We start from the raw sequence: 25565 nt of genomic DNA on the forward strand, positions 1-25565 counted from the left end.
TCTCTCTCTCTCTCTCTCTCTCTCTCTCTCTCTCTCTCTCTCTCTCTCTCTCTCTCTCGTCTCTCTCTCTCGTTCTCTCTCTCTCTTTCTCTATTTCTCTCTATGTCTGCTTCTCTATTTATCTCTCCTCTTTCTTTCTCTCTGCAATTTTTTTTTATTGTAGACCACTTGATTCATCATATAGCTGATTGGGTATCTGAAGAGCATAGACAATTTACTGTCTTTTGAATATCCAAAGAAAAAATAGTTCATCTCTGTTATAGCAAACTAATATTCCAAGTCGTATAGGGATTATCGTTTAAAAACTTGGGGACCTACCGACAACCCCTTCATGTGGAGTTGGCTCATTATTTTAATATTAATCCTGAAAAACTTTTTAAAATATTAATTATTTTGATACGAAATTTAAAATGATGACTATTTTAATAAAAAATCTGGTCGAAAGTTAATAATGATGTTTTAATTTGGCGAAAGTTTCAGCCGATATTAGACTGCTATGTATGGAATTGTCTCTATGGCTGAATTCCAGGCATGTTCCCTTTTTAAGCTAGGTGTAGTTTTCATAAATGTCAAAAGCTAGAGCCTTTGTATTTTCGAAAATATTTTTGGCCAAATTTCGAACGAATTAAAGGTTCCAATGGACTTATCCCCATTCTAACTTTTTATTTGTTCATCATAAAAAGGCAGTATGGTCTGTGAAAAGGATACCTAGTGTAAGGTATCACGTCGAAAATGGGCCAAATTTTGCTTCTTTTTTTCTATCCTGAATCCGAATATGTAAAGAATTTTAGGGAATTCTATTTAGAATTTGAAGATACCTACGTGGAGGGGGTACACGCAAATTAGTACCTACATGAAGACCATTAATGCACTTATTGGCCGGATTTTATTGAACGAATTTTGTTAGCACGCTGAACAATGTAGCTGTAAAAAGGAATTTTGGAGGGAGGAGGAGGGAAAGAGGATCTTTCCTTCCCTCCTTCCCCAGAACTGGGACTGTAGAACATGCTCACGGAGAACATGGATCTTAAATATTAAAAACAATTTCGTCAGTTGGGCTCCTCCTAAATTTTTCTCTTCCTGGTGCAAATCTTGGAGTGCTGCAAATACGCAATTCCCCAGAACTGCAATATAAATATGGAACAAAATTTTGCTCGTACTTCTCGCCATATTTTTGTTTAGATCCGACGTTCCCTTCTGATAGAAGGATTTAAGGATTTTTTTTCAAGGATTTAAGTTTAGATTTTTTAAGGATTTAGATTTTCTAAGATTTTTTAAGGATTTAAGTTTTTTAAGGATTTTTTAAGTTTATTTAAGGATTTGAGGACCACTCTTCTTCCTCGGCCCTGGTGTAGTTGATCATGGATTTAAAAATTGCACATCTAAGACGGTTACTCTTACTCTGGCCCAGCTTTGGTTGAGATTTGATAACCCCCTTTGTTAGATACCATGATGAAAAGAGTTTGAGGCCCGTACCCTTTCACTCTCGTACAAAGGCATTGGATTGTGGCTCCCAAAAAGGCATAAATAAAGCCTTGTGCTCTAAATCCCACAGAGTTTTGTTATATGTATATTCTAGAGTCCTGGACAGTTTAGGTCAATTTCCGTACAAACCTTTATAAGATAGTTAGTCATACATCTCATCATATTTAATTGAGGTAAAATAAAATTATATTATTGGAACGGTTTTCACAAAAAAAAATCGACCCTATCATTAAAAAAAAAACAGATAATAGTAATGCAATGAAAACAAAAAGTATGGAAACTTAAAAGGGAATATCAATAAATGTCAGTCAAATGTCAGCAAAGCGGAAAAACAACTACGAAAAAACCACTTGAAATGTCAAAGATATAGGAAAAAGAAGTGTCGAAGATAGTAATTTTCGATAAAATTAAGAGTATGTGTGGAGTTGGAAAGGGGTAAAAATAGTTTAAAGCTCAATGAAGTATTCGAATTGGCAATACACGATATTAACAGCAAATTTGAGGGATTTTTCGTATTCGTATTAGTTCGTATTCATTTAATCAAATAGCTTTCGTAGCAAACAAAACTGAACGCTAAATTATGCTATTTTTTACAGTCATTTAAGAAAAAAAAAAAAAAAAACACTTATTTAATACACTAACAAAATGTGGTATGAAGGAATTTGCAAGTCTGTTCGTTCGGCACTTGGCGGGTTGTAGTCTGTTCTGATGCCTGGTGAGTTTGGGGGTCGGTGCGGTTGGAGGAAGAATTGAGCGATGTTTCTTGTTTGACATGAGTGATTTCCCGAATCTCATTATCGAATTGTGTCTTTGGGCGAACAAAGTGGGCAAGCTCATAACCACAAGGGCATGCTCGTAACACTCATATCTGGGTCCAAGAATTATTTTAGTAGCACGTTTTTATACGTCTTCTAGATCCTCTGACATGTAGGCAGTGTTTTTTGCTTGGGGACCCCAGACAGGACAACAATATTCAAGGATTGGCCTGATGTATGTCGTGTAAGCCAATAAGAGCTGACGATCTGAGAACCCCAGCCTTCGCAAACTCGTTAGACTTTGGATTGAGTAGTGTCCTTTGCGCACGATATTGTCTACGTCCAGTTTAAACGAGCAATCGCTTGTAAAAGTCACGCCTAGAATTGTCGCGGACGAAACAGTTGGAAAGGGAACATCTGGTATTGTAATATCTCGTTTGAGCGGGTTGAGACGTAGAACTTTCGATTTCTGCTCGTTCAGATGCAGGCTATTAGATTTACACTGATTAACGAAGTCCGAAAAAAATACTGGTTCGAACTGCTGTTTTGCTACTGCATTTTCTACTATGTATTTGAAAAGCGAAGACAAGTCGTCAACGACCTTGAAACGCTCCTCAAATTCTGCAAGGATTTTATTGATGACTCCAAGCAATAAAAGGGCAGCTAGTTTCGTCCCTTGGGGACAGCCACAAGTAAGTTCGGTCCACTCAGACTGGATGTCATCGGCGAATAACGGATATGCCGATTGCCGTCGCCCTCGCAGAAAATCTCTCACTAATAGCAGCACGTTTTTCCAGCTCCCATCTATTTTAGATTTGTCAGTGCAATGAGGTGCTCTATAAGGTCGAATGCTTTCCTGTAGTCTGCCAAAAGTAAATCGATAACACTGTTTGGGCTGTCCAGCCACTCAACTATCAAATGGTACATCCGCACTAGGTATATTGCCGTGCTACTACCTCGTATACAGCCATATTAGTAAGTGTCTATTGACGGTGCAATCTGCTGTAATAGGGCACGGTGGATAAAACCTTCGGCCACTTTAGCCAAGTTGGGAGTTATGGATATAGGTCTCAGCTGGTCGCAGGACTGGGGTGCCTTTACTTTCGGAATGACCCGCACATAGGCAGCTTTCCACAATTTTAGGAACGATTGTTCTGAGAAACACTGATTTATGGTTGATGCCATGGGTTTGGCTAGAAAAGGTGAGTACTCTTTTAGTAGCTTCACAGGGAGTTCACCTGGGTATGTGGCACAGTTGTTACGTAGTCGTTCGATTTCACGGAAGACTGATATTTCGGACGCTTCTACAATATCATCGGCACTACAACTGTTGATTATATTGCTCATCTGTTCGTCACTTATGGTGGGGTAAGAAGTGCAAATTTGTGTAAAAAAATTCGTTAACATCCGAGGCTCTGATTAAACTCCCGTGTATGTTGCTGATTCGTACTTCAGTCCATTTCTGTTTTCCAGTAAGCCTTTTTACTGTGTCGTGCCACTTGTGGGAGTCTGACTTGAGGAGTGGAGCTTTCTTTTCCCGTATATATCTTTTCCTAGATACGCGGAGGGCTGAAACGACTTTGTTTCTCAACTTGTTCCCATCCGAAACTTCTCTTACGACATGGAATTTGCATCGTTTTTTGATCATTATGTTAAGCTCTGAGTTTAGCCACGGCTTATCTGTTTCACAGACCATGCGCATTTTGACAGGAAAGAATTCGCTGTATTTTTGTTGCAGAGTCGAATATAGTGTCTCGACCTTTTCATCATTGTCAGTTATAGCACAGATTGTAGCAAAATCGAAGTTCGCAATCCATCTGCCAAAGGCTTGGATGGAGCTTTCACTCAGTGGTCTGTACAGTATTCTAGTCTTTTTTGGTTTAGGTATATGGTTTCTGTTATTTGAATTCCAGCATAAAGTGTTGTGATCAGATTTTGCAAGTGGTCCTAAGGAAAATGGCGGTTCATAGTACGCTTCGAGATTTGTCAGTATAAGGTCTAGTATGCTTCCACTTTCATGAGTGGGAACATTGACAACTTATTTAAGGTCCAACACACGAGAAATCCATTTTTTGTCGGTTAAGTTGAAGTCTCCTGCTATGATAAATGCTGGATTGCTGTACTGTTTCCGAAAACTGTCAACTTGATATTGCAGATACGTCACTAATTCTCGCCTATTACGCACACCTTCTGGATAGTATATCGCCGCTATTATGATATAAATCTTTGTTAGCCCCTTCGGCTTGCACTAGAGCCAGATTGTCTCGTGTCACGAATCTGAGGGGATACCAAGTTGTTTGCATGGTAAGTCTACGCGGCAATAGATTCCTACGCCACCTCCACGTCGGTTGTTCTCTCTGTCGCGCCTGGTATTAAAAAAGTTCAGATATCCTTGTATTGCACCCGTTTCGGTTGTAATATCCTAGCATTCAGTAATTACGGTTAATGGTGCTAAGCTTATGCGCAAGACAAGTTCTAATTCATCAACCTTGTTGGTTAGGGACCGGGCGTTGCAAAGAATCAGGTTTGGAAGATATGTCTTGGCATTCAGCGTTACAGGTTTTAGCACGGGAGGGGAACTATTCGAGGGGAGGTGGTCCACAGGATTATCAGGAGAGTAAGGTCTCAGGGTTGGCATATGTGCTGAATACTCTGTGGTTACTACACGTGTCAAGTATCGGTTATTTCTTGGCCTTTTGATTCTGTTGCTGTTCCGAACTATGGATATCACCAGTATACAGTGGTCACCACCTTGAAGTACACAGCGATCTCTACGTGCTTGGACTCTCCTGCCTTCGTGTTTCCCACGCCGTCTCCGCTTCGCTTTAGATTTGTGCTGAATGGCTGCGACATCTTTGCTAGGTTTGTATAGTTGGTATGCGATTAAATTTTCGACGATAATTGGCGCCATCTGGTATGCGATTAAATTTTCGACGACGCCAGCGGTCCAGAACTGAAACGTTTGCTTTTCAGAAAGCTTTTCGGGCTAGCGTCGGCTTCTATTGCTGTCATTTTTATAAATAAGTGTAGCACTATAGTCACTGCATACATGGTTGAAACGATCTTCGATCAGGATGAGCTACATTTCCAACACAAACAAGCTAAACTAAAGTAGTTTGGTATGCATAGCCACAACGGTGAAACGCCATCTAACTATCTATTTAGGAACCTTTAGGCTTTTATCCCTTTTTGTCTGATTCCTAATTCTGGGATTGCTGACTCACCTAATTCCTGGGTGGCGAGGAATTAGGCTCTGGCTCTGCGAAAAGATATGACCCTTTCAAAGTTCCTCGTGTCTGTCATTTAGGGTGGCCAAACCCGTCTTCTTTGAAAGACATGCTTTGAGTATTTGTGCTTATGAATAATTTCTAGATACATGATTTTAATTCAAGATCAACGGACTCGGTACGTTGACATATCTTTTCTTCAGCCTTTATTAGAATGTGTGCCCTAGTTAGTGTTATGGCGCTGATTTTGATTTTGAAATCAAGTATTTTGCAGTAGGCATCAAGAGATGCCTAATTGTAGAAAAATCCAAAACAGATAGTCGGAGTAATTGAGAGGCAAATCTGGGATAAGCCCTTTTTAGGATTGTATAAAAATGATGTCATTTCATTTGTTGATAGATTCGAATGTGTACCCTAGTTATGGCCTAACTGACGGAAATAATTTCAAATGTGTGCCCTGGTTAGTGTTGTGCCCTAACTGATGGAAATAATTTCAAATGTGCGCCCTAGTTAAGCGGGGCTCCCACGACGTCAATAAAGTTAATAAATCTGTCCGCAAAGTTAATAAACCGTTTTCCTCGCATAACTTTGTTGACTTTATTGCAGTCGGAAAGAAGTTAAACTTTATTTAACTTTGTCAAGAAAATCCGCAAAGTTCAATCAATAGCAGAAGACTTGTGGAAAATTTCAAATAAACAACATACAAATTAGTTTCTACAAAGGTATAATCGTGTATACTTGTTTAAATATTTAGCTTGGTAAAAGAAGCAAAAATATTTTTATTTACTGTTAAAAAGAAAAATGCTTAAAAAGATGATTTTCTCAGCTCCATGTCTGAGTATTTCAGTTACTTTCTATGAAGAACTGTTGTTAAGTTCATAACTTTTGAATAAGATTCATACTTTTATGACAGACTTTATTAACTTTATTGACGCCGTGGGAGCCCCGCATTAGTCTTATGGCCTAAGTGATGGAAATAATTTCTAGAGTTCTTTATTGAACTGCTTTGTTTCTATGTTGATTTCCATCAGTTAGGCCATAACACTAACTAGGGCGCACATCAGTGGCAACGCTGTTGCGTTGCATATAGTAAAGGCCATACGGCTCCAATGTTTTATTTTTTATTTTATTTTTTTTTTTCCAGAGGCACTTCATATGGAAGGGGTCGTCGTAGAAACTTCAAAGGGGTCTCATTCGATTGGAAATCGAGAGTTCTAGTGCCCTTTTTTAATAGTCGAAAATGATTGGAGGGCCACTAGCCCCCCCCACGCCCATTATTCCCTCCAACACATCCAATCAAAATTTTGAGATGGCCATTTTGTTCAGCGTACTTAATTTTCATATAGAAAATAATTTTTTGAGGAAGATAAACCCCCAAAAACATCAGGGCAAGGGTTTTAAGATATGCCCTGGGGTCATATAAGGTTTTTATACAAGGCGTTGTCGTAGAAACTTCAAAACCGGCTCAGTCGATTGGAAATTCAAAGGGCTAGTGCCTTTTTTAATATTCAAACTTGATTGGTGGGTAGCTTGCCCCCCCCCCACGCCCATCATTACCCCAAACACATCGCATAAAAATTGTTATATATCTATTTTTTTAAGCGCAGTTGATTTCGAGATAGAAAAGGTATTTTTTGTGACGATACTCCCCTAAAAGCCTCAGAGCACGTGTTTTAAGTTATACCCTGGGGGCATATAAGGTTTTTACACAAGGTTTGGTCGTAGAAACTTCAAAGCAGACTCATTAGATAGAAAATTCAAAGGGCTAGTGCCCTTTTTAATAGTCGAAAGTGATTGGAGGGCAAGTAGCCCCTCCCCACCCCCACGCCCATCATTCCCCCAAACACATCCAATCCAAATTTTGAAATATACATTTTGTTCAGCGTAGTTGATTTACAGATAGAAAATATGTTTTTGAGGAGGACAATCCCCACAACCCGTAGGGCAAGGGAATTAAGCTATGCCTTGGGGGCATATAAGGTTTTTATACAAGGCGTTGTCGTAGAAACTTCAAAACAGGCTCATTTGATTGGAAATTCAAAGGGCTAATGCCCTTTTTAATAGTCGAAAGTGATTGGAGGGCAAGTAGCCCCTCCCCACCCCCACGTCCATCATTCTCCCAAACACATCCAATCAAGATTTTGAAATAGACATTTTGTTCAGCGTAGTTGATTTCCAGATAGAAAATATATTTTTGAGGAGGACACACCCCCACAACCCTCAGGGCAAGGGTTTTAAGTTATGCCCTGGGGGCATATAAGGTTTTTATAGAAGGCGGGGTCGTAGAAACTTCAAAAAAGGCTCATTCGATTTGAAATTCAAAGGGAGAGGATTTTTTTTAAGTGTTGAAAGTTACGGGTGGGACACTTGCCCCCCCCCCACGCCCATATGCTCTCCCAATCCAGCGACACACAATTGTATAAACGACCTCTTGTTGTTTATAGTGTTTTTCCAGATTTAAAACTTATTTTTGAGGAGGACACTCCCCCACAACCCTCAGGGCAATGGAATTAAGTTATGCCTTGGGGGCATATAAGGTTTTTATACAAGGCGTTGTCGTAGAAACTTCAAAACAGGCTCATTTGATTGGAAATTCAAAGGGCTAATGCCCTTTTTAATAGTCGAAAGTGATTGGAGGGCAAGTAGCCCCTCCCCACGCCCATCATTCTCCCAAACACATCCAATCAAGATTTTGAAATAGACATTTTGTTCAGCGTAGTTGATTTCCATATAGAAAATATATATTTGAGGAGGACACTCCCCCACAACCCTCATGGCAATGGTTTTAAGTCATGCCCTGGGGGCATATAAGGTTTTTATAGAAGGCGGGGTCGTAGAAACTTCAAAACAGGCTCATTCGATTGGAAATTCAAAGGGCTAGTGCCCGTTTTAATAGTCGAAAATGATTGGAGGGCAACTAGCCCCCCCCACGCCCATCACTCCCCCAAACACATCCAATCAACATTTTGAGATAGCCATTTTGTTCAGCGTAGTTGATTTCGAGATAGAAAATATATTTTTGAAGAGGACACTCCCCCACAACCCTCAGGGCAATGGTTTTAAGTTATGCCCTGGGGGCATATAAGGTTTTTATAGAAGGCATTGTCGTAGAAACTTCAAAACAGGCTCATTTGATTGGAAATTCAAAGGGCTAATACCCTTTTTAATAGTCGAAAGTGATTGGAGGACAAGTAGCACCTCCCCACCCCACGTCCATCATTCCCCCAAACACAACCAATCAAGATTTTGAAGTAGACATTTTATTCAGCGTAGTTGATTTCCAGATAGAAAATATGTTTTTGAGGAGGACAATCCCGCAAAACCCGCCTGGCAAGGGTTTTAACCTATGCCCTGGGGGCATATAAGGTTTTAATAGAAGGTGTTGTGGTAGAAACTTCATAAAAGGCTCATTCGATTTGAAAATCAAAGGACTAGTGCCCTTTTTAATAGTCGAACGTGATTGGAGGGCAACTAGCCCCCCTCCCCCCACACGCCCATCATTACCCCAAACATATCCAATCAAAATTTTGAGATAGCCATTGTGTTCAGCGTAGTTGATTCACAGATAGAAAATATGTTTTGAGGAGGACACAACCCTTAGGGCAAGGGTTTTAAGTTTTGCCCTGGGGGGCACATAAAGTTTTTATAGAAGGCGGTGTCGTAGAAACTTCAAAAAAGGCTCATTTGATTGGAAATTCAAAGGGCTAGTGCCCTTTTTAATAGTAGAAAGTGACTGGAGGGCAACTAGCCCCCCCTCCCACGCCCATCATTACCCCAAAAACATCCAATCAAAATTTTGAGATAGCCATTTTGTTCAGCGTAGTTGATTTTCAGATAGAAAATATGTTTTGAGGAGGACACTCTCCCACAACCCTCAAGGCAAGGGTTTTAAGTTATACCCTGGGGGCATATAAGGTTTTTATAGAAGGAGGTGTCGTAGAAACTTCAAAAAAGGCTCATTCGATTGGAAATTCAAAGGGCTAGTGCCTTTTTAATAGTCGAAAGTGATTTGAGGGCAACTAACCCCCCTCTGACGCCCACCTTTTCCCCAAACACATCCAATCAAAATTTTGAGACAGCCATTTTATTAAACGTAGTTTTAAGTTCTGAAAATTAGGTCTTTGAGGATGAGAACTCTCCCAGAGCCCTCAGGGCAAGGGTTGTAATTCAAGGATTCTGCAAATCCTTCCCATTATTTCTTATAGAAGTGATACTCGTATAAACTTTAGAGAGGGCTCATTTGATTGGAAATTGAAAGTTCTTGTTCACTTTTTAAGAGTTAAAAGAGACTGGAGGACAACTAGCCCCCCCCTCCCCATCCCTCCTCCATGCCCTAAATGCATCAGATAGAAAATTTTGAGATGGACATTTTGTTAAAATAGTTCCAAGTTCTGATAACAAAAAACTCCGGTGTCGACACAGCCCACCAGGGCCTGGGTGTAGGCTTTGTAAGTTATGCCCTGGGGGCATATAGACGATCAAACATTCAATGAACAAAAAATCAATGCAAACAAGCATACAATAAATATTGATGTAAATTAATAGACAAATTTAGTGCTTATGTTAATGTAAATTAATAAATAAAATTCTGCTTGGTGGAATTTAACGTAGGGAACTTATCAGCAGGAAAAGAAAAAGTTCTTTGGGGGGGGGAGAGATTTCTCAGGAGTGGGTTATCCAAATGTGAATTATTCAGAGAGGGGACGACTAAACCCATTCGATAATATTCTAAATTTTACATCTGAAAGTAACGGGAATAGAGAATCAACGGAAATGTCAGAGATAGCACTTCAGGTTCCTTTAGACGATTTTGTTCGTGTTTTTGAAAAAACGACATTTTCAAAAGACAGATTATTTTCATTTTTATTACTTCCTCTACGTCTGCTCAATTTGGCTTATGAGGGGGGAGACTTCCCTCCGCCACTGTTTACGATAGGATTCTAGTTTTATCTTAAGGCTGTAAGACGAAGACAATGCGATAAATTATAACTCAAAATAACATATATAGAATAATATATGCACCTAACACCGAACAATTAATCAAAATTGAATATTATGAGTTGAGGCTCACCCAAATGATGGCCCAGGGGAATCACCATTCCACAATCTATGAAATCAATCCTGCAATAATGGAAAATATAAAGTATTTTTGAGTATTTTAACGTCTTCCACAACTCAAACGGTCCAACATTCTACAGCCCAATGAGTGTGTAATCTCCTAAATCGGGAACGGAGGAGATAAGTGAAGTTCTGCCCCGTATTGGATGAGTCTCCAACCTCACCCTCCCCCTCTCCTACTGTAAACGCTAAAGTTTTAATCTTTATGCCAACTACGTCACCCCCACCCCAAAGACTTTAATAAGGTAAAGTTTCGTATGGGAAGAACACATAGTAAATCTATTATAATTATCCAATTATAAGGTTAAAATACATACTCTGTGATAGATGTAAAATTGCTTTGGCACACAAAATCCTATTAAGGTCAATTCCAAACAGTCGTGATCCCTTTGTGTCAGCAAGTGAAATGGTCTAAACCCCCTTATTGGAGCTATTTTTTAAATCCTTTCATTGTTGTTAATCGCTGTCCACAAGTTATGCAAGCTGTATATTGTTCATATATAAGGTTTTTATCAAAGAGGTAATCGTAAAGACTTTGAAATAAGCCTCATTCGACTTAAATTGAAAGTACTAGGTCCGTTTTTTAAAGTCAAGAATAATCGGACAGTAACCAACCCCCCCCCCCTACCTTAAAAACTTAAAACTTTTTGCAATCAAAACCGAACGAAAATTAATTTAAAAAAAAAACTCCAAAAAATGAGTTTTTCAAATAAAAGTAAAGGCAATTTTAAACTTAAGATCAGCAGATACAAATACCTGTTAAAATTCAAGCTCAAAACGACCAGAAATTAAATAACCAATCATAGCAAGAAACATACAACAAGCAATAATATAAATGAATAAATAAATCATAAAGCGAGTCATGCTTAAATTGAATATGAAAATCAAGCTTAAAACAAAAAATAATATTTTGCTATTAAATGAAACTTAAAACGAACAGAAAATAAATAAACAATCAATGCGAACAAACATACAATATACATTAAATTAAATGAATAAATAGATCTTAAAACGAGTGAAACTTGATTGAATATGCAAATCAAGTTTGAATCGAATAAAAATAACTACAAACAAGAGTTTGAGTATCGCCTCACTGCAGAATCCTAAAACCTACTGCATCATTGGCGCTTTACTGAAAACGAATTATATTACAAATGTTTTCTTTTGTACTTAATGTTGAAAATAAATATTAAAATTACAGTAAAATTTTGAACTGATGAGCTTTCAGCAATTAATATCATTATACATCAAATATTCAGTTTAATTTATTAGTTCTTACCAAGATTGGTTAAGACAAATATAGTTTCACTACAAACAAAATTTGGATGCTGTCCCATTCTTTATCTGTAAAAACCTAAAGCCTTCTGCGTCATTGGCGCTTCACTGAAAACCGATTACTCGTATACTACAAATTTATTCTTTTCCAGTTCTTACAGAATTGAAAATGAAAATAAAAATTACAGTGAAAAAAAATCTTTAACTGACGAAAGTTTCAAAAGTTAGAGTAGATATCTATCTAATATTCAATTTGATGTTGTTTATACTTTCAAAGACTGTTCATAACTTATATAGCTTTCAGTCAAGTGCCAATGACTTAGTTGGTCTTAGACTTCTGCAGTGAGGCGATACCCAAACTCTTGTTTTTTAGTTATTTTTATTCGATTTAAACTTGATTTGCATATTCAATTTAAGTTTCACTCGTTTTAAGATTTATTTATTCATTTACATAAATATATATTGTATGTTTGTTTGCATTGATTGTTTATTTAATTTCTGTTCGTTTTAAGTTTCATTTATACTTTAATAGCAAATTTTTTTTTTCGTTTTAAGCTTAATTTTCATATTCAATCTAAGTATTACTCACTTCAAGATCTATTTATTCATATATATTATTATTTGTTGTATGTTTTTTCCTATGATTGTCTATTTGATTTTTGTTCGTTTTGGGTTTCATTTATTCTTTAATAGTAATTTCTGGTCGTTTTAAGTTTGAATTTTAACTGGTATTTGTATCTCCTGAGCTTAAGTTTAAAATGGCCTTTACTTTTCTTTGAAAAACTTATTTTTTGGATAGTTTTTTTTTAATTAATTCTAATAAAGGCTGAAGAAAAGATATGTATATATGACTTACTAAGTTTCAATTAAAAAAAAGCTTATGTAGACATATAGTCAATGTGTATAGGGGTAAAAAACGAGAAATTATTCTGGAAGTCGAAAGTGAGAATTTGGGACTTATTCTCATTAGCTTTCATGTTGCTAATTCATCAAATCTCAATTCCAGATTTTTTATTCGTTTTAATTTTCTAGAAAAGGCATATAAATAGCGAATGGCCATTTTATGTTGTGAATTGCAAAAAACAGCATGAAAGAAAATTTGAGTAACTATTTTTGTATTTTACACCTTGTTTTCAGTTTTATAGAAAGGAAACAATCACTCTTATAAGGAAATGATCCATGTGAAGTCCTGTTGAACTTACACCAATGAGTAAATTGCGATCAGTCAGATCGAAAGCCATCTGAAAGTCAACTAGAATAGAGTAGACCCAGATCTTTTGTAGCTCTATTTTTATTTGTACTATCTATTAAGTAGCATTTGAGAATAAGCAGCAAATCTTCTAATGAGTACATTTTGATTGTTTTTATCTACTTATTTGTAGATTTTGCAATCAGTAGTAAAATCTGCTTAATTGTTGTATCATTTTAATTTGAGGTATTTTGTGCCTCAAGATTTTATCTGTAGTATCAATGATGCTTACTGAAATGCGAAAATATTGACAATCTAAGTTTTTAATATATATTGAATTTCAATATATAGTACATTTTTATATTGTATCTATTTGTTATATATTTAATTATAATATATTACATTTTTTAAACATTTATATGTGCGGGCTTTTAGCTTTAGTATACTAAAATATAGTTTTGTGGAAGTTTTATATAATCTTTAACTTATATAGTCTAATCTAATTTTATATAATATAACAAGAACTACTGTAGTATGTACTAAACTTATACTAAGTTCGATAAATATGTCAAACTTAGTTTTAGTATATTACCTAAGTAGAAACAAAGATAAGTATGGTTTATTTATAGCGGAACTAATCAGAATATTTTTCCTGATTTGCAACTGCTTTTACGATTTGAAATAAGAAAAAAATATTGGAAATTGGTATTCAATGCTAGACTTGTAATCCTATTGCCTTTGGGGTGGGAATCCTGGTGTTGCTGACTATTTGGTTTGGAACGAGGGTCAGTGATTTGACTCAAAGGCGGTTCTAGGGTGGAGACAGTAGGGGCATTTGCCCCGAGCGTAGCATTTTAGGGGCGAAAATTTTCAAATACATAATCTAAAATTTATAATTATTCAGTAATTTTTGATATTTTGTTTTTATTAATTTAAAGTAGAGGGCGCAATTGGCAGTAGATATTAGCGAATATTTCATTTATATTTTTTTCTCTTAGCCCATCTTTTCCCATATAAAGTAAGAAAAGTCAGATTTAAATAGTCTTAATGAAAAATTTTGTTAAAAAATGATTTTTTTTCAATGCGGATAAAAAATTTTGGGTGACATCTGGGGGGGGGGGGCAAATCCTGATTTTTCCTCGAGCGCAAGAGTGACCAGGACCGCCGCTGGTTTGACTATGAGTTTAGGGTACCAAATGGATACCAGGAGAACTCCTGGGAAGATAAACATGAAGGGTGTGTGAAACCGCGGGATAGCTGGCCCCCACCCCCATTTTACTTGCTCGCAGAAAGACTAAGAGAGACCAGGACCGTCAGTACTGACTGTCAAGTCCGGTGCCATATCCTTTACTTAAATAAACATGCAATGTCTTTGACATTCCATATTAATTTTCTCAATATTTCGCAGTAAATCTATTATTTTTTCGTTTTAGACTAATCTTCATAAAACTCCTCTTTCTTTTAGAGTTTCGCTTAGTATCGACAAGGGCTGCACTTCATTTACTGGTCAATATTGTGAATAATCTGATTTAGTTGGGCCAAGTATCACTGCCATCAAAACTTGTGTCGAAAAGACACAGTTCCTTTTGCTTTGACAGTTTGTAGTTTGACACTTCTCCTTTTGCATTGTGTAAAATATTTGTCAATTGATCGTTTCAAAATATAGTGATCGATAAATGGATTCAGTATTTGCATTTTTGAGGCCGTATTTGGTTGGCGTCAGCATTTTGCAGACACAAAGATCTTCAAATGTCGGTAACTTCTAACTAATCACCAAATTTTCAACTCGCGGTTGTGTGACGTTATGTAACAGATACTCGAAGCCTGAAGCCAAACGAGCATTTTTTTTTTTTTATAGGCACTAGATATGGTATCAAATATTTCGCGTAGTCTTAGGTAGTCTTTTATGCTTTGCCCACGACTGGGGGACCGAGTCGAAACTTTCAGGAAAAACTGATTTTGGAGGGAAGGGAGCAGAAAGACGTTTCGCCTCCCAGGCTCTTTGACTAGTCTTAGATAAAGGCGAATTGACTCAAACAGATAAATTTCGTTCCATTAAGAAATATGCCAAGTAATAGCAATGAAAAACAGTTATAATAATAATCAGGGATACATAGCAATATTATTAGTAGTAATAAATAAAAATTGTACTGTAAAATTACGAAATTTAGTAGTTGATTTACAGCTTCATTTTTCTGTTTTCTTTAATGCCAAGTTGAGCCACTTATTCGGGTGACAAAAAGATCTTAGCTCAAGACCACTTTGACTGACTCGGTTTGGTACAAAGATCGAGCAAAGTCCACACTTAGTGCGAAAACGAATATCTACCGAATTTTAGGCAGTTGGTACGTTATTGGAACGGGGATTAAATAATGTTCAATCTATGTTTGAAGAGCGCCTCGACCTGTCTGAAATTTATGGGGCAGCAACCTTGGGTCAAAGAAACAAAAAGAATGAATTTTCAGAGTTATTCGCCCTTTTCAAGTCTTGCTTACTTTCCGCGCGAAGTTATCCCTGATCCCTTTCACATTTGTATGCCTTAACAAGCCATACCTGACAGATTTGTCTGTTTTAGAAAGCTTTAAAGTTCGAAAATCCAAGACACCCAAATTTCATTTCGAAACCTGGAATTTAAAGGTCAAGAATAAATATTTTTTTTTTTTTTTTCAGCTATCCGTATAGTGAATTTAAGCACTTTAAAATTTTTGACTACTTCCTTAGCCAGTGAGTCAATAATATTTTAACTCCAACTTTTATCTACTATACTTTAATAAATTGTCCGTCGACTTGGCTCCTTTTGAGTCTCGTAGCTCAACGCACACGTCTTCCCTGGTAGCCAGTGGGTATCTTTGTGATTAAGTCCCCTTCGATTGTATGGTTGGATGTATGGAGAACGTATCCAACTCTACTACAGCCTTCACTTGCCAGCCCCAAAAACGCATATTCTTGATTATTTTTTTTCTGAAATAATTGCATTTTCACCTACCATTGAAACTTAGTGGATAAAGATATGGATAAGAATTTTATAATAAAATAATCATGGAATTTCATCAAAAAGGAGGTTCTTCGTTTAGACATTTCCAAAATTTTACTCAAAGGTATCTTTCTAAAAATGGAGACTATTTTATTTAAAAAAAGAGCCCTGCACTTAATTTTGTTTAAAGATTACAAAGAAAATATTTTATAAATAAACTAGATATATATGAATGACACTTTAGCACACTTAAAGTTACAACAAAACATGAGAAGATTCTTTTTAATAAAGTTTTGAAATAAGATCTGGTTATATTCAAATGTTGAATGTTTTTCAAAGGAATTGTCTTAGGATAAAACAAAATTTGTTCGCAATTAATTGAGCATAAGCTGTGTTTTTAGTGCTCATTTGTACAACCGTATATCAAACAATAAGTTTCGTTAAAAAAAAAAATGGGTTTTAGTCCCACTTTCTAGGCAAATAATGAAAGAAAGGTTAAGATTATAGTCCACAAAAAATGGCCTAATGCCTTGGACTAGGTATGTGGTTTAGTCCCACTTTCTATGCATATAATGAAAGAAAGGTTAAGATTATAGTCCACAAAAAATGACAGAATGCCTTGGACTAGGTATGTGGTTTTAGTCCCACTTTCTATGCATATAATGAAAGAAAGACTGAGATTATGGTCCACAAAAAATGACACAATGCCTTAGGTTATGCTTTTTGTTCAGGCGTCTTGGACCAAGGAAAAAGTAGTTCGTCCACGAATGTGGTCGGGAGACGTGATAAGAAAGAATTTATAAAATGAAAGAACTCAAAGGGTGGAGGTAAAGTCTAAGATTTTTAACTAGATTGGACTGTAGAAGAGGTATGGGCAACAGTGTCAGTGTCAGGGGGCATTTGCAGTCCATAAGATGGAACATCTCTCTCCAATCCACCGTCAATTCCTTAGTAAAAAAGATAAGAAAATTATGCGTCAGGTGGCATTTGCAATCCATAAGATGGAACATCTCTCTCCAATCCACCTTCAATTCCTTAATAAATAAGAAAATTATGCGTCAGGTGAAATTTCCAATCCATAAGATGGAAAATCTCTCTCCAATCCACCTTCAATTCCTTAATAAAAAAAAAAGAAGAAAGTTACTGCGTCAGGTGGCATTTGCAATCTATAAGATGGAACGTCTCTCTCCAATCCACCGTAAATTCCTTAGTAAAAAAAAATAATAAGAAAATTACTGCGTCAGGTGGCATTTGCAATCCATAAGATGGAACATCTCTCTCCAATCCACCGTCAATTCCTTAGTAAAAAAAAAAAAAAAAAAAGAAAATTACTGCGTCAGGTGGAATTTGAAATCCATAAGATGGAACATCTCTCTCCAATCCATCGTCAATTCCTTAGTAAAAAAAAAAAGAAGAAAATTACTGCGTCAGGTGGCATTTGCAATCCATAAGATCGTATACATATGCATTGATTGCAGAAATATTTATAAAATTTAAGCTTTTCAGCTGAAAATAAAACTTAGATGGAAATATATGTTTTTGTTCGAATTTGGATAAAAATTACTTTAAAATGCCTCAGTATTATCTAATTTTTAGATTAATTTTTAATTTTAATCTTCATTTTGTTTATATTATCAGAAAATTAAGATAGTCTTCGAAAGACACATATCGTTTACAGAAAACGGAACATGAGATTCACCTCTTTGAAATTCAATGGGATTGTTGCCCCATACGAAGGTTGGTGATCCCGTTTGCACAGCTATAGCGAGCAGGGTTGCCAACCGGCGACAAAAATAATCACTAGATTTTAGTGATTTTCTGGTTGATTTAGTGATTTTTTTTCTTTAGGCAAAAAAAAAATCGCTAGAAATGGTGATAAATCACTCGGGGTGGCAACCGTGTAGCCAAGTAGGAGCTGCAAATTACTGGCTGCCTTTTGTAGGGTTGGTGCTGAACATAATAGACAGTTTTTATCTTATACAGTAATGATGTATTTCTTGTCCGGGTGGATCACCTTTACAGTTAATAACTATCTAATTGTCAAAAGTATTGGCACTACATTAAGCACTTAGTCTTACCGCCGTTAACGTCAGTACAAAGAAAAATGTGAAATTATCTCAGAACTGCGCTTAATTTATGTGCTTTATAATTATAATATAGTTTATATATACCGGTATATAAATTATATAGCTATACAAGTAAGTAAGTAACTATGAAGGCACTAGACCTTCAAGGTCCAAATCGGCGGTGCTGAACTCCGTTTGATGGCCCTTCAGCCAGGAAGTGCAATGGGGGGTTGGGGGCCAGCCATCCTGTGCTTTCGCACACCCTTCCTAAAGCTATACAAATTATAATATAAATTATGTATGCCGGTATGTAGATTATATATAAATTATAATACTAATATTACTAAGCTACACAAATTTTACAAGTTATTAAGCTATTGAAATTATATATACGAATTCAAGTTAGTGAAACACAGGTTGTCTTTACAGTTTTGTTTTGTGTTTGAATCCTTCTGAAGTAGTCTAAAGTTAATTTAATTATATGTGCTTTATGCCCAAAATGAAGCCAGATTGATCAACTAAATGCAGTAATTTAAAAAAAAAATTGTTGTTATTTAAGTCCTTTAAAAGTTTAGTAACTAAACGAATTTGCGCATATGCTAAAACTGTCATTTTGATTCAAGAATTCTTATTTATACATTATCACTCATGGGGCGGTAAAGGATGATTTATCCCCCTACAAGGTGAATTTTTTTTCGAATTTTTGAAAAGTTTGACTTTCTTCCGAATTTCAGGTTTTTGACACAGGATATTTTTAACGAAAATAAAAATAAAAAGAATTGTAAAACAAGAACCCAGCGCTGTGTATCAGAGAAACTGCTTGTAAAAACTTGTAACTCAAAAACTTTTCATTCTTTTTGCCGGCCTACAATTTCATACAGAATTACTAATGAACCAATCAAATTTTACAGAGATGGTGCTATATTTTGGATTGCGCTAAAGGGATAAGGTGATTGGCTTACGAAAATATGTCATGACCTTACACCAATGATATTAAAGCATACTTTTTACCATGGAGTTTGAGAAACGTAATCTCTTTTTCTTTACAGATTCATGTTTTGCAACATTCCTTGGTTTTTATCTTGTACATATATTTTTAGGAAAAGTTGGCGGCAAATTTTTCTTCGATGAAGCAAAGTATGTGGAATTGCCAATTAAAGAGACTAATGTTGTAGTTGTACATATTGAAAGCCCCAGCGAGTTCTATGTAATACCTACGGATGATGATCTTTTGATTAAAGAACTCGATGAACATGAAAAGAGAATTAACGAGTTTTGTATTAATAATGAAGGCACTGCGTACAATCCCGAAGAAGCGGAAATTGTTTTAGCCAAATTTGAGGGTGAGTTGGTTTTGTACTTGAACATTTAAAGTTCGATCGCCTTTTTATCTAGGGTTTAACTGTCAATTAAGCCCTTTGGTACAAATTCTGTAGCTGAAGAAATAGTTTTAACGTTCCTTGATAATTCGTTTAATCTACTCTCTTTTAGCGAGCAATAATTGTAGAGTCGACTCTCGATAACCCGAACCTCGATAACTTGAAATCCTTGATATCTCAAATCGTTTTCAATCCCCTTGGAAAAACCTGTCTAAGTCAAATAAAAAACCATACATAACTCGAAATAATATTGCGGTTATATTTTACCTCTGTAAGTCGAAGTGACCTGAAAATTAGTCGAATGTAAGTCGAATGACTCGAAATCCAGTAGATAAGTCTTCATTTAATTTTCACTTTACCTCTACAAATCAAAGTTAGCCTCTGTATCTCGAAGTGTTTCAACGGACCTCTGTTGGTTGAAATCCCGGTATGCAGGTTGCAACGTGTAAACTTTGAAATGTATTAATTTTGTTTGACATGTGTTCGTATCAGATTCTGTTTATGTTCAGGTGTCTATTTCCTAGCAAGTTAAATTTATTGTTGACATTTGGAAGTAAAGTCTAGATATGTCAAGCCGATAATACACTAATAACGTTATTCCTAACTTTTTAGTGGCTGCGGGGGGGGGTAAATTTATTGATTTTGTACCTCTGTAACTTGAATTTTCATTTGGCTTACCTCTATAACTCGTTACCTTTATAAGTCGGATTTTATGTACAAAGATCTCTAGAAATCGAACTATGCATAAGTCGAACTATACGTAAGTCAAAGAAAAATCGTAGTCCCGTGAATTTCGAGTTAGCGAGAGTCGATTTTATTTGTATTTTTTTTTTTTTTTTTTTTTTTTTTTTCTTCGAAAAAATGGCTCTTTTTTTAATTATCACACTGAGATGTTCTTGCCTGAAAAAAAACGATCCAGATAGGTCATGACTTTGGGCAAATTTGCTTAGAATCCAAATTTTGGAAAAACATTCCTCTAGCCTTGTGGATTGGTGCGCTGGAATTGTCAATGGCTCAGCCAGAGTCGACCCAGCTCTAACCCCTTTACGCACGATTTTTTTTCCCGAGGGAAAAAAAAATCTGGAATCTTGTTGGGTTAATGATACATAGCTAAAATACAAGGGGTAAAAGTTTCTAGTTGAACCTGTGTTGGCAAGCCTGATTTTTGCGGTGTTCTCATTCGAGGACAGTGTGCTTCACTTGATCAAAATTGGTTATATTTTAGGTAAAAAGCGTACAAAAGGCAAGTGCTGAATAAGCATACAACTAATCACTTAGCGTGAAATTCACCAAAACAATTCCGCCCATTGACATTACACAGAGGGATTTTGCATTTCGAACACATTGCGCGAGTCTCCATAACACATGGTGAGTTCTTGCAAAGATTCTGCTTGTCGGTTTTTTCTGGCCAATGAGCCGTCTGGTCAAACCGAGGCTCCGTCCGGGGTGCACAAAAATCCTGTTCCTTTTCTTAGACAGCTCACTAAGACCTTCGTCTGTTTCGTCAGAATCCAAGTCACATGAAGTCCTTGGCCTGCCTCGCTTCTTGCCTGGAACAGCAGCGTGGGTGAGAGCCTGTGCAACATCAAGACGAAAGGAAAGTAGGTCAAGACGGCTTTTGTTGCTGATTTTCAGTCGATCACAGTCACTCGTGTTTTCTAGCCATGAGTTATAAACAGCAAGATCCACCATGGGGAAAATCATTCTGAGGGTCCAATTTTTTTGATCGGATGAATGTTCTGTAACAAGACAAAAGCTGGTCTATTTTGTCAACTTCACCCATACTTCTGTTGTACTCCTTGACAATCTGTGGTCGTGCGACTTCTATATTTTTCTTTGCAGTCTTTGACCATTTGTTTACTTTGCTGACCTCACCTCCACCCACATATGTTGAAGCTAGCTGCACGCTGCTGTTATCCAACCAGCGTACCAAGACAAATTCATCTTGACCCCCAAGTACTTCAGAAAAGCTGCCCCTTCCTGTTCTCTTCAGGTCTTTCTCAGTTTTGAGTGGCACACTTCGGATCCTATCCGCCCGGATAGTATCCGTGCAAAGTACTCCTTTTTCTTTCAACTCTAAAAGTAGGTCGATTGAAGTAAAGAAATTGTCACAGTACACTTTTGTGTATGGCGAGGGATTGATCGCACTCACCAGCTGGAGGACTATACCAGCTCCCAGACCATATTTTCTAAAGTCTTCCAAGATTTGTGTATTCTTCCCTTTGTAAACTTCAAAATTTAGCACGGTACCACCCGAAGTACATAAGAGAACCTTGATGCCCCATGGACAAGGTTTACCTCTTATATATTGATTTATTTCAAGATTGCCTGTATATGGTACTATCTGCTCGTCCACTGACAGGTTTTCTGTCTGTGGTAGTTGACTCACTCGTGTCAAGACCGTATCAATTGCTGGTCAAACTTTCCATAAATGGTTGTTCAGATTCCTATTGTTCAAGTTGTCAACAACATGGAGTGAGGTCCGGAAACACTGGAACCCACTCACAGTAGTGACATCAGCAATCGGGGGTACCCTAATGACTGGGTACCAAAACATCCTATATCTTGGGAGCTTGATGACATCCATTGCGACATGCATGCCAAAGAGTCTCTTGATCTCTTCTCGAGTGGTACCAATGCTCACTCCATTTTTCTGTATGGAGTACAAGTCTGTGTAGTTGGCACGCCTCTCATAAAATTCTTCAGGAAAATACTTATTAAAGTAAAATATCGGGTAAAGGTCTTCGTCGTCATCAGAAGCTTAGGCTGTTGAAGGAGGGTTTCACTTGCCATTGTTGGTGGGAGAGGGCCTCTTATGGTAACGGAAGTTCCTTTTCGTTTTTCCCTCGTCTCTGTAGTGGGCTGGCGTGTCTTAACATCTAAGATATATTCTTGAGCCGGCTAGATGTCCGACAGATCGTTCCTTGTTGCTTCGTCTCTTTCTAGTGAAAAACATCAACTTATGCACACTGTCCTCAAATGAGAACACTCAACTTTTATACCAGCGCTCCCTAACCAAAAAAAGTCGCAGTCATTCGAAAAAGTTTTCTCTATTCTATCAAACATTCAATTATTCATGTTAAAAAACACAAATGCCTCAGATTCATACTTACTGAGTTATAAAATTTCAACTCTTACCTGGTTCAGGACTTTTTCTTCCATCTGACAGGATAAATCCAAGAAAAATCTCCAAAATTCTGTCTATGCCTGGATTAAAGCGAAAAAAATATGGCATGCAGGACTGACTTGTGCAAAACTACAGATATCACCACGAAAGCGTTACGAGCTACCTTGCGGTACAAGTTAAATCGAGAGGTTGACGTACTCAGGTGAGGACACTATGCGTGAAGGGGCTAAATGGGTAGCTGGAGAAATCTGGGGAAGGTAAACAGGAAGGGTGTGCGAAAGTACAGGATGGTTGGTCCCCAACCCCCCATTGCACTTCCTGGCTGAAGGGCCAAGAAACGGAGATCAGCACCGCCGGTAGAGACTGTAAAGTCCAATGCCGTATTCTTTACCTTTTTTTTTACTCCTCATGTGAATGACGCCACATTCATATTTATTCATTTAAAGAACAAAAAAGAAACATGGTAGTAGCAATGACGTCATGTGTTATTTATGACGTATATATGTTACAGCCATATTTAAAGTCGCACCCAGATCTATTATTTCATAGTAGATCTGGTTATTAGTAAAAAAAATTAAAATTTCCGAAAAATAATTTTTCAAAGAAAATTAAACCTTAATATTAACATTAAGATGAGAAGAAATATAAATCCATAATAGTTCAAACTCTAAACGACCCTAAATTAGTATTGAAGAATAAATGAAACCCAAAACAAACAAAAATTAAATAAACAGTCATAGCAAACAAACATACAGAAGGTTATAAATATAAATAAATAAATAAATCATAAAACGAGTAAAACTTAAATTGAATATGCAAATCAAGCTTGACTACTGCCCTCTTCCCTAACGGTAAAAGGATAAAACCTTCTGCGTCGTTGGCGCTTTACTGAAAATGAATTATATTACAAATATTTTATTTTGTACTTATAACAACATTGAAAGTAAAAATAAAATTATAGTGAAATAAAATCTTGAACTGCTCACCCTTCAGTAATTAATATCATTACATATCAAATATTCAGTTTAATTTTATTAGTTCTTTCGATGACAGTTCGAGACACATATAGTTTTCAGTACAGCGTCAGTTGCGCAGAAGGTTTTATATATTTACAGTAAGGGAAGGGGGCAGTAGCCAAACTCTTGTAGTGATTTTTGTTCGTTCTATGCTTGATTTGTGTATATTTAGGTTTCACTCGTTTTAAGATTTATTTATGCATTTATATTAGTACCTGTTATGTGTTTATTTGCTATTGTTGTTCATTTAATTTCTGTTCGTTTTGGGTTTCATTTATTCTTTAATATTAATTTCTTGTCATTTTGAGTTTGAACCATCATTGGTTTATATTTCTGCTGATCTCAAGTTTAATATGGCCTTTACTTTTCTTTGAAAAACTCTTTTTGCGAAAAGCTTTTTAATTAGTTTTTATTCGTTTTTGATAGCCAAAGTTTCAAGTTTTTGAACATTCACTATTTCAAAATCAAATTTTTATTGTTCAATAGCAAAGTTTCATCAAAGGATCAAAACTAGTATCAAAGTAACAGCGTTGAATTAATCAATTATCAGAGTAAATAAAGTATCAAAGTAACAATAAGCAACTTGCATAGCTTAAGCCTTTGCCCCTGGGGGGGGGGTGGGATTCAACCCGGGAAGCATAGTTATTTGGTCTTTGGACTATTTTGGACAAAATGGCTATCTCAAAATATTGACCGGATGCATTGGGGGAAAAGGGGATGGCTGGTTGTACTTTGATCACTGTTGACTCTTAGAAAGGGAACGAGAACTTTCAATTTCCAATTGAAGGAGCTCCCTTCAAAGTTAATACGACCAATCCTTCCACAAAACTTTGTATTTTGAAAATGGGCAACTTGCATAAGTCACAGCCCTTGCCCCTGGGGCTGTGGGGATTTGTCAACCCCTGAAATATAGTTATTTGGCTTTTGGACTATTTTGAACAAAATGGCCATTTCAAAATTTTCGTCGGATGTATTTCGGGGGAAAAGGCGTGAAGGGGGGCGGGGGGGGGTTACCATCCAATCACTTTCGACTCTCAAAAAGGCCACTAGAACTTTTGATTTCTAATCGAATGAATCCCCTTCAAAATGAGCCTCCTCCTCCCCCTTCCCCCCATGGTTTATACGAACACCCCTTCCATAAAAAACCTTATACCCTTGAGACATAACGTACAACCCTTGGCTCTAGGGTGTTGTATCAACCGGGAGGCATTGTTATATGATCTTTGGACTATTTTGAATCAAATGGCTGTCTCAAAATTTCGATCGGGTGCAGTTGGGAGAAAGAGGGCGTGGGGGAAGGGGCTAGTTGCACTCCGACCACTTTTGAATCCAAAAAAGGGCACTTGAACTCCCCGATTTCCAATCAAATATGGCCCCTCCGAAGTTCATACAACCGTCCTTTCCATATGAAATGGCTCGGAATAAAATTATATAGTAAAACATTGAAGCCTTATGGTCTTTACTATAGACAACGCTATATATATATATATATATATATATATATATATATATATATATATATATATATATATCAGTTCTAAGAGTGAGGAGAAGGGGAGTACTTAGATTCTTAGATTCTATAGAAAGAGGATGGGCCTAATTTATTGAAGCTTTCTCTGCCATCACTCTACCTCCTCTCGTATAAGGATCTTTCTAAGCTCATTTCAGAAGCAGAAGTATCTGGTCCTCTCATTGTTAGGGATGTGAGATTTTTGGAAAAAAAAAAGTAAAAAGAGAAGTAAGGGAGTACTTAGATTCTTAGATTCTATAGAAATAGGATGGGCCTAATTTATTGAAGCTTTCTCTGCCATCACTCTACCTCCTCTCGTATAAGGATCTTTCTAAGCTCATCTCAGAAGTAGAAGTCTCTGGACCTCTCATTGTTAGGGATTCGATATTTTTTGGAAAAAAAAGTAAAAGGAGGAGCAAATTCTAAAGTATGATATAAACTCAA

At 36.7% G+C, this 25565-nt stretch overlaps 1 protein-coding gene across 1 annotated transcript in view; it reads left to right on the plus strand.

The window, feature by feature from the left end:
* Window positions 1–25565, plus strand: part of LOC148940956 (uncharacterized) — a 140481-nt gene that overhangs the window by 101736 nt on the left and 13180 nt on the right. Inside the window, exon 13 of the mRNA XM_089104763.1 lies at window positions 19190–19432. Coding sequence (XP_088960889.1) covers window positions 19190–19432 — 243 coding nt within the window. The remainder of the gene's footprint in view (window positions 1–19189; window positions 19433–25565) is intronic.

Source organism: Artemia sp. Qi Xiang Cuo, chromosome 19 (assembly GCF_049724085.1).
Source record: "Artemia sp. Qi Xiang Cuo chromosome 19, ASM4972408v1, whole genome shotgun sequence".
Lineage (NCBI taxonomy): Eukaryota > Metazoa > Arthropoda > Branchiopoda > Anostraca > Artemiidae > Artemia > Artemia sp. Qi Xiang Cuo.